Source organism: Monopterus albus, unplaced genomic scaffold (genome assembly GCF_001952655.1).
Source record: "Monopterus albus unplaced genomic scaffold, M_albus_1.0 scaffold172.1, whole genome shotgun sequence".
Classification (NCBI taxonomy): Eukaryota; Metazoa; Chordata; class Actinopteri; order Synbranchiformes; family Synbranchidae; genus Monopterus; species Monopterus albus.
The window spans coordinates 2,632,973-2,643,452 of record NW_018128052.1 but is presented as its reverse complement, the minus strand read 5'-3'; the positions used below and the strand labels follow the sequence as shown (position 1 = coordinate 2,643,452).

The 10,480-nt window shown below is 41.8% G+C and overlaps 1 protein-coding gene across 1 annotated transcript in view; it reads left to right on the top strand.

Annotated features, from left to right (window-relative positions):
- Positions 1 to 6,661, top strand: part of dmbx1a (diencephalon/mesencephalon homeobox 1a) — an 8,747-nt gene extending 2,086 nt beyond the window's left edge. The window contains exons 2-5 of the mRNA XM_020616143.1: positions 1,343 to 1,512; positions 1,761 to 1,939; positions 3,908 to 4,304; positions 4,456 to 6,661. Coding sequence (XP_020471799.1) covers positions 1,359 to 1,512; positions 1,761 to 1,939; positions 3,908 to 4,304; positions 4,456 to 4,862 — 1,137 coding nt within the window. The 5' untranslated portion in view covers positions 1,343 to 1,358 and the 3' untranslated portion in view covers positions 4,863 to 6,661. The remainder of the gene's footprint in view (positions 1 to 1,342; positions 1,513 to 1,760; positions 1,940 to 3,907; positions 4,305 to 4,455) is intronic.
- The last annotated feature ends 3,819 nt before the right edge of the window (positions 6,662 to 10,480 follow it).

Here is a 10,480-nt window from a genome sequence, read left to right as displayed (position 1 = left end):
CACACACACACACACACACACACACACACACACACACACACACACACACACACACACACACACACACACACTCAAAAAGAAATGGGCAGGAAAAGTGGCTTTTACAAGAACCTTTCTGATTTCTAAAATTAAGGTAATTTATAATTACCCTATATTATTATTGTTATTATTATCATATGCTCTGTCCTTTTTTAAATTAATATTTGATTCTTACAAAAATTTGATTAGTGTCAATCAAACGATGTCATTATGTTAAAAAAAGTGTTTGACCTTGGTCAGACTGTAAATAAAGATACTCAAAAATTTATCTGGAATAACTAAATAACAAATGCTGATACTTTCTTTTTTTTTTTTTACAGAATTAATTAAAAACTAAAACAAACTGGTATAACCTCTCATCTCTGTCTAACATATTTTACGTCTGTTTAAGAGCGTACAGTTCCCAGGACACTGTACCTGTCATACAGCACCAAGATTTATATCTTTTCCCCGTGGCCCCTCTGTAATAGTTGTAATAAGTGTTTGGGCCTCCGAGATATCCCCTCCTGTCAACCTCCTCCGTACTAATACATATCTAATCGTGTCCTCGAGCGTTTCATCTATGAAAATCACGGTCGTGAAGGAGAAATACAACATAGATACAGTTTTGGAAATTGCTGCTCTGCGAAAGACTAACGTCGATGTTTTACTCAAGATACTTCTCGTATCGTTATAAATGAGTGTAAGTGTCCAGGCCTATGTGTCGATAATACATGTTCTAAATTAACAGGAAAATGTCTTAATAAGTGTTTATATAAGTCTCTCTATTGAACAGGACTGACTACAGCATTTCCGTAATCATAGCCTATTAAAAATAATCCTGCTATCCGTTTGCAGGTTTTGCCACCGAGACCCGGAACAAATCTCCTTATATCATTTTCCAACACATTTCATCAAAGCCTTGATCTGTCAGAGCAACATTTTCAGTGGGGATTTGGCTTCTCCGGGATCAGAGGAGCGACGTCAATAAATTCATGAATAAAGCACCCGTTACGGTTCATTATGGGAAAGAGCGATAATTACCCCAATTTAAAGTCTTTTGTATAATTAATGGAATGAACAGAGCGATAATTGGATGTTAATGGATAACACTTTTGTCTGAGTAGGCACATTAAAATCTATTGGCCCCTGAGCCTCGTGTGTGTCATAGCACTGGATCACATAGAGCAGACCTTCCTTATCCAGATGTGGAGTTGGTTCTGAGATGACATGTTGACATTGTGTCTATCAGCCGCAACGCGCCCTGAAGTCAAAATGTCCCTGAATGAAACACTGAAGCCAATTTTCCTTTTCTGTTCCGCAGGTAGCGCCCTCTCACCATGCAGCACTACGGGGTGAACGGCTACTCTCTGCACGCCATGAACTCTCTCAGCGCCATGTACAACCTGCACCAGCAGGCCGCGCAACAGGCGCAGCACGCACCAGACTACCGGCCGTCCGTGCACGCGCTCACGCTGGCCGAGAGACTAGCTGGTAATTGAATGCACGCTCACACACACACACGCACAGAGAGAGACACACAAAATCCTCTGCAAACGGGCATCATTTAGTGTTGAATAACAGGGTTATCATGTTAGGTGTTTTTTTTTATCTAATCACGTGCCTCTTAAATATTTGCGAAGCAGACATTCACGCACATAAAGTGGTTTTTCAGAAACCCATATGCCCAGTAAAATAAAACTTGCCGTGTGTTTTCCTTTCCAACGGCTGCGCATTTCAAGACATTATCCTGGAGGCTCGTTACGGCTCGCAGCACCGCAAACAGCGCCGGAGCCGCACGGCCTTCACGGCACAGCAGCTGGAAGCCCTGGAGAAGACTTTCCAGAAGACCCACTACCCGGATGTGGTGATGAGGGAGCGGCTGGCCATGTGCACCAACCTGCCCGAGGCCCGAGTGCAGGTAGGCCTGCTCCATAGGAAAACTGCAGCACACAAAAATACAGTGATGTGTTTGTACTAACCAATGGCGAGTTTGGAGGTCCTTCTTCTCTCATTTTAATGTGAGCTTATATTTATGGGGACTTACACTTTTGTGCACCATTTGTATAGAATCAACCTAAATCCGTGGGGGTGGACTAGCCTACTCTTAGTAAAACATCCTTTTTAATAAATCTGTGACGTGAATCAAAATAATAGACAGAGGGAAAAAAGTGCAACTGTCTGCTGCATTGATCAAACCAACAAACAGCCTTACACAACTGAAGTTGAAAAAAAAAAACTGCATTATATGAAATATTTTAGGGAGTAGGTCTTATGCAAAGCTTTGTCACTTATACATACCACACAAAATATGTAGGTCATTAATCTGAGTACAACAAACTATAAAATGTGGTGACAAATACTATTATCATAGTAAAACTGGTTAGTTTATTTGTTACCAACTCAAGTTACTGATTATTATAATTAGTTTTTAAAGCAACTCTGACTAACTTGACCGTAAGTGAGTGAGTAAGAGTCAAAACTAAGTCAAGCAGTATCCCCTCCTCTTCTCCCTCCCTCCCTTGTCGGAAAACCTGTCATCCCCTGCCCAGCCACTTTATTAGGCACAGCTGTACAATTGTATGCAATTTAATTCAAGGTGTTACTATAATTTTGTCCTCCCCAGCTACATACATCAGAATATTGGGAACACCTTTAAATATAATATAGTCCAGTACAACACCATCTTTAACTATGACCCCAATAATAAACACATAATTGAATTTATATATATTTATGATCATTTCACCAAAAACAGACATTTTGAGCATCATAAACACAGATGTTAAGGCAGAAGTGTTGCATTGAAGTGCATACAATTGTACAGGTGTACCTAATAAAGTGGCCAGTGAGTGTATGTGGTAACTATATCTGGAGACAGACTGGGCGGTCAGGTAGCTCAGCAGTAATAACTGGCTCCAGAACTAACATGTACAGAACACAGCATAGAGCCTATGGTTTTCGAAGGCACTGTAGTAACAAAGGTCTTTTTCTTAAAGCAGTAACACAAGCAAATTGTTTTTTCCCCAATAATATTGATAGAGTATTAATGTTCTGGACACTACTGCATCATATTCAATACTACATAATTGACACACATAATGTTATAAGGTAAGCCTGAATTAAAAGAAGCAAGATAAATGATGTTACACTTTGATAGTTGAACAAACTATCAAATGTAAATTTTAACATGTCACTAAAAAGCTACATGGACTGCAGCGTTATGTCCAACATAAACTGGACCAATACTGAGAAAAATTACTTCATTTGCTAATTCAGAAAAAATGTGCAGGGACCAAACACTTCTAGACATTTCTTTACTTGATTTATCTGAATTTGTGCAAAACCTTAGTTAATATAGCTTTAAGCTGTAAGTTCAGTCTGTTAGAACCCTGTGGAAATGCCTGACACTGCCGCTCAGTCATTTGATAAGTCAAGATTTTTATTTGCCATTTTTGCATAAACAGACAGTCTAGGCATATAGGAATTCTTGTGCATGGCTCTTCTGGTGTCAGATAAAGACTTTAAAGCCAAAAGAATGAACACCTAGTCTAAATAGAAGAATACCCAAGAATACAAAATAGTTGATAAAGTTGTGGATACAAGAATAAGATAGCAGGTAAAATGGGGAGTTTCAAATATTGCACATGGTGTAATTGTATATGGTATTCTATTTAGTAGGGTAATGAGGGGTTATTGCACAGGTTTGTCACATTTTGTGTTTGCCTTTAGTCTTACTGCAGGAGGGAAAAAGCTGTTTTAAAATGTGATGCTCACATAACTCAGTCATTTGATGTGCATTTCAGTCCCTACTAGTTTTCACTGGCTGCTGGACATCTTTCCTTCTTGTCTTGCCTCTGACTTGCCTTCTTCTTCACTGTCCCATTAGGTTTGGTTCAAAAACCGCAGAGCTAAATTCCGCAAGAAGCAGCGCAGCCTCCAGAAGGAGCAGCTTCAGAAACAGAAAGAAGCATCTGGGGAGGGAGGAAGTGAGAAGGAGGATGCACCTGCCTCCACCACCATCCTCCCCGATGTCCAGATCCCTCCATCATCCTCCTCTTCTTCTTCATCTTCTCTGGAGCCAGAGGGTCCTATGATCCGTCCTGTACCTCTGGACATGGAGCTGAATGTCACGTCTGCAGAACATTCAGGCAGCGAGTCGGCAATGGAGGATAATGGCACAGATAAGGAGGATGAGAGCAAATCTCACAGAGAGGAAATGAAGTGTGAGAGAGCAGCAACACCTGGAGATGCCTCCCCCTGCAAAAGGCTCAGCCCTAAACCAGGTGAGAATATTCTGATGGATCTATTCTCACAGTGAACTGAATTAGTTTCTTTGTCCTCCACAAACCTGCTGCACAGCATCCCACATCTGCAACACTGTACTCATTAGCTCAATGATAATTAAATGCATGATCACCTCTTTTCTCTGTCCAGACTCTCCCCTGGCCTCTCTGTCAGCGACCCCCTCCTCCACCAGCAGCAGCCTGGCCAGCAGTGGCCCTCTCTCTCAAGGCCACTCTTACTCTTCCTCCCCTCTAAGTCTGTTTCGTCTGCAGGAGCAGTTCCGTCAGCACATGGCTGCCACCAACAACCTGGTTCATTACCCTGCTTTTGACCTTGCTGCCCCATCTTCACTCCCCTACCTGGGAATGAATGTTAACATGCCCCCTGCGCCACTGGGCTCTCTGCCCTGCCAGTCTTACTACCAGTCCCTGTCCCATCATGCCCAGCAGGTGTGGAGCAGCCCACTGCTGCAGGCGTCGGCTGCAGGCGGCCCCCCCCACCACCACAGCCAACCAGCCACAACAGCAAGACCACCAGCATCGAGAACCTGCGTCTGAGGGCCAAACAGCACGCTGCCTCGCTGGGACTGGACACACTGTCTAACTGAGAATCAGACTGTACGGAGGACAGTGTAAACTACACCACAGCCTCGGCCTACATATCAGCCCATCCTACTGCGTGTCTGTGTGACTGTGATAGTGCTTTAGGAGCTGTATACTGAGCCCTTCATGAGTAGATGGGCACAGGATGCGCAGAGGCATCCAAACAAAAACAAGCCAACATGCACTATACCTATAGCTTTTTAGCTACAGTTTGTCTGACTCCTCTTGGCTTCCACTGCAATTACGTCCTTGGGAAAAGACGACCCATAAGATACTGAACATTGCTAAAAGAGGACACATCAAACCAAGTGAATTTCCCAACTCCAAGGACAATGAGCATATTCCTGACTCATATGATGATGTTTCCAGTGACATATAATGCTGGACAGTCTTGATATTTGTGATATAATAATAAAAAAAAAAGAAACACTAAAGATGATATGAACAGCTGATGATGGATGCACTCACTTTGAAAGACAATGCAAATGTTTACAAGAATAATGTGAATAAATGAGGCACTTTTGGAGGAATAAGTCTTGTTGGCCAGGAGGATGAAAGGTATAAGTGACCACTTCTGTCACTGTACCACTGATATTTCAATTAAGCAATGTAGTTATGTACATAGCTTGTGCGACATAACAGCACATAAATAAAAATAAACCTAAGCCATGTTGTCCTCAACAGCATAATTAAAAGTGACTAATTTACCAGTTTAATGGCCAGTACTATGCCACTTTGTACTGGCGTGATAATGAGAAAATGATTTCAGTGACTAAATTCTCAAAGCTTTTAATTACATTTTGCCCTAGGCCGATGGAGCTGTGGAAAATGCAATTAAGAACATGCATAACATTTAAAGCAGCCTGTTTTAAATTCAAAAGGCCTGAACACAAAAACGGTGAATGACTGATATCACTCCGTGATGAGTTGCTCAATTTCCTTTGAATACAAATTGATATGGGAGACAAATTTGGATAAATATGGCCTTGACTCATGTTTTCACAGCGGTTGTTCTCACCTTCATATTCTCTTGAGGAAACATGTAGCTTTTCACTGGACGTCTTGACTGACTGTTAGCACTTGAAGAGGACAGTGACACACCTCTCTGCTGTTTATGTGTTCTGGAAGATGATCTCTTCATAATGAAAAAAGCACATTATTTTAATATGTAAACTACAAAAATGTCTATCTATTAATGTTTACTGGTAAGGTAACTGTAAAGTTCCTATTATGTTGTATAACTGATAATGGACTGTCTCAGATCAAAATCCCTCAGCTGTCAGATTGTAAGGCTATATTTGCTGAGCTCACCGGCAGCACCGGTCGACCCCTCCTCTCCTGGTTGTCTGTGTACCGATCCTGAGTTGAATTCATATTTTAAACGGGTTCAGTTTCATCTCTGGAACTGACTTAAAAGAAGCAATGGAACAAATCTGTATTGCTTTCTGTATTTTGCAATCAATCCAGACAGAAAAGCCTGAGGTCAAAGAATGTGAAAAGATCTCAGTGAATAACCGACCCCAGTCCTATGTGTACTGCTGTCCTGACTCTATTTGAGTTCTGCTGTTGCTGTTATTCTAATGCTGTTCCCCTGACTGTCTCTGTCAAACTACTTGGTCCAGTGATAGATTTCTAATGGTGGAGGAGAGAGTGATGGGACCATCAGTAGTGTTGTTTGCTTGACTCCTCCCTAACAATGTAGACTTGAACTAGTGTTGTTGTAAAATAGTGATCAAATAAAAACATTGCTTGGAGATGTTTATAATGAACACTTCTCTATCCCCGCTGAATATATCAATACTCATGGGGGTAGGGATGATCAAACCGACTTGGGTGCTGTCCTACAAAACTCATTTTCCAATGCAAACAGCATGTTTTTAGTAATACAGTTTAGTTCTTAACTGTATATGTTTGTTAAAAGTCCTTCTGTGGCCAAGGTAAAATGTAAGTAGAAGTTAATAAAATATTAGATCAGCCTTTCTCTGCCTTAAAAATAAAATTATAGTGATGGTGACAAGGACGAGAAACAGTAAGGTGCAGAAAAGCATCAAGACAATGAAGGGATGAGAGAAGGTCAAATTAAGAAAAAAAAAGATATACCCATTTGTACTGGCATGGAGACAAAGGGTAAGGGAGCAAATGAGAGAAAAAGAACAACATAATCTGAAAAATAAAAAGCAGCGTGGAGACACGACATCCCCGATGAATAAGCAGGCCATTATGCTGAAGAATGACAGCCTGGGGCGGTGATTATGCTGCTATTATATCTTTAACAGCATGGTTTGTCAAAACGCACAGACCCCCGCCCAGCCCCGCTCACACTCACACACGTGCAGGGCCGCACCATCCAAAATGTGCCCTTGCTCTTCCCACTGTAAACTTTACATGTATTGCCCGGTCTGTGTAATCGGCCCTTTAGATACATACATCTCTCCTCAGTGTGTGTGTGTAAACAACACATGCACCTCAGCTGCCACACTGATCTATTTCTCTGTTATAGATGACTGCTTTCCAAAAATCTTAGAGGGGATAATGATCTCACTAGTTTACCAGCATTTATGTTGGTGTGATGCCTCACCCTAACCTTGCTGCTTTTTATTACACCACGTACCCGTGCGCGTCCTCGGCCAAGGGCATCCCGTCTGTACAACTGATAAGACTGCGATGTGGATATGCAGGAGAAGTGAATGTCCTTGTGATCCAGAGGAGGAATTTGTGCAGGTACACGGCAGGATTTCCTCCCATGGGGCTCCGGACCAGAGAACATAACACAATACTCTTGTTCCAAATGTTCTCTCTCTTCTTAACACCCTTCCCCCAAACACACACACACACACACACACACACCCTGGGGGTTGAACAGCAATTGCTATATTGTACTGCTGCAGGGTCAAGTGTGCAGAGCCCCTGATGCTGGATCAGGTGCTTCTATCTCTAACACTCAGGACTGTATATTCACCACTTATTTACAGGCACCAACTATCTCCATCTACCTTCCTTTAAGCAGGTGTTGACATGTATGTGTGTATTTGTCTGTGCATGAGTGAGTTCTGTAAAAATTACAGAAATAACAGAAAGAGCTTAACATGTAAATATCGCAGTAAAGTTTTTTTTTTACTGTGTAGTTGAGGTAAAGCAATAGAAATGAAAGCTTTACACAATTTGAAACAAGAGCACTTCATATCTGATCTACACTGGTTTACTCTATCTCCAGCACTGACTGTTTTCTCTCTCTCTCTCTCTCTCTCTCACACACACACACACACACACACACACACACACACACACACACACACACACAGACACAAATCACAGTGTACTGTTTTTTTCTTCCTCCTCTCCATGGTTCTCTTAAAGGTTTTAACCATGGCAGGAAAGAAAAGTGCCAGCGTCAGAGACCTCAGCCCATTGAGGAGGTGACAGGGTCTGCCAGAATATGATCCTAATCCTGTTTCCAGCATTCTTTTGGCCCACTGGCATTTCACCGCACATTTTCTGAGCTGTCAGGCCCAGGGAAATCCCTCTAATAGTGCAGCGCCCAGATACATATCAAAGCCCTCCTGGAAACCACCGGCAGGAACTTCGGGGAACGGGATGCACAACATACAATCAGGCTCACAACTGCACGTACATGATGAAAAAGCAAAAGCCGGATCGGATGCAAACATGCTCCAAAACAATTTAAAACAGTACATGATATTTGAAGGTGTCCTTTTCCTTTTTTCCATAAGATGTTTAAACCAACTTTTTATCTTTAATATGTAGAGTAAGACACAGGGCAGAGGCCGATACTTCTGAACATAGCAAAACAAAGAAAATGAGTGATATCAAGAGGCACACAGCAGGTGGCTAAACTGTGCTCCCTGGGCCACCCCCCTTTAGTTCCACTTCATCTTCATCTTGTCCCTTTTTTCCTAATCACTCTGACTGCCATCTCACCCCTGCCTAGGCTAATGTTCTTGGAGAAAAGAAACCCCCCCCTCTCTGGTCTCCTAATCTGGCTGCAGCGAGGGTTGCTTTTCCAGTACAGGCCCCAGCAAACCAAACAGGAGTGCTCTCAGCCAGTTCATGGAGTATCGAGCGTGTTGCCCGCTAGTTAATCTGCAGCTTTGTACATGTTATAAAACCACTGAAGATGTTAAATGTCATCTTTTTCCAGCCATTGACTATGTAATGGCATGTTTACATTCAAGTATCAGAATCTTAAAGAGATAAATGTCTTCCTTCAAAATTACATCCTTAGCTATTAGTCTGAGGATCTCTGGGGTTCCTGGCATGAAATATTTCCTCCACTATCTATACAGCTCTATCCCAGAATGACTCTATTTGTCTGCATGTCCAAAATAAGTGTGAATGATTGGCATTCTTATGTCCACAGTCTCCAACATTGCAGGTGTATTCTAGTTAGTGTGCTTTTAAGTTGTGGTGTAACAAAGTAACGAATCCCATCCATCTTTTGCAGCTAGTGGAGGTTTGTTGTGTCTTGCACACATAATGCCAATCTTCATCTGACAGTTTAATATTTAGTTCCGATTCCAATTTTAATTTCACATATAATATATGCACCTATAAAGATTTCAACCACATTGTTCCCTGCTTCTGATAACCAATTATCTGTAGATATCTAAACAGTTCCCTTTTTTCTTGCTTGACTTCTTCAAGGATTTTTAATGAATTTCCCTTAGTTAGTGTACATATGGCTGTTATCCCGCTTACCCTCCATCTTACGAATGTGTTATCTGTCTCTCCTGGTGTAAATCTGGGGGTCTGCGAGGGCCACATCAAGATTCTACCGTCTCCCTCCATTTTATATCTTTTAACAATCTCAGTACAATGTGCAGTATATTCTTTTCCACCTCGCCTGGTGGCTGACCCCAGTTTAGCTTGATGTGTTTCCATCCCGCTTGGTACTCTGGGGAGCACCATCAGCCAATATATCTCATTTGGGCAGCGTAATAGTATTCTCTAAAATTTGCCAGTGCTAGGCTTCCTTTTTCTTTATTTAATTGGAGACATTTGAATTTGACTCTTGGACTCCCGCCTGCCTGGATGTACCTGGATATCTGGAGACAGTTACCTCGATATTAAACGTACTGAAAAATCTTTACAGTCGACAAATTATATATTGTCATAGATGGAAAAAAGAATCCATGAAAGTATAGCTGTGACACAATGTAAACTTCACTCTTGTAGAAGAGGATCTATTACTGTTGGACAGTTTCCTGAAATATCATGAATGAAATATGAAAAAAAGAGAATGAAGGAAAAGGGAAGAAGTCCACCTATATGTATGGTGTCACCTCCTCAGTCTGTCGCTGCGCTGTAACAAGTTTTATCCTAATGTCAACAGATAACTGGATGTCTGTAAAGGTAACTAGAAATTAGCTTCAGGAATAAATTATAAAGCTAAAACAAAACACACTATATCCCATTTTCTATCCACCCATGCCTGAGAAAAGCAGTGCATCCTGCTGGGCTGAGCCTAGACAGTATGTCTGGGACAAAGACCCCCACCGGTGAAATCCTCTCTTCCACCACTAAATGGGACACACGTCTGATGTTCACCTCAGCAG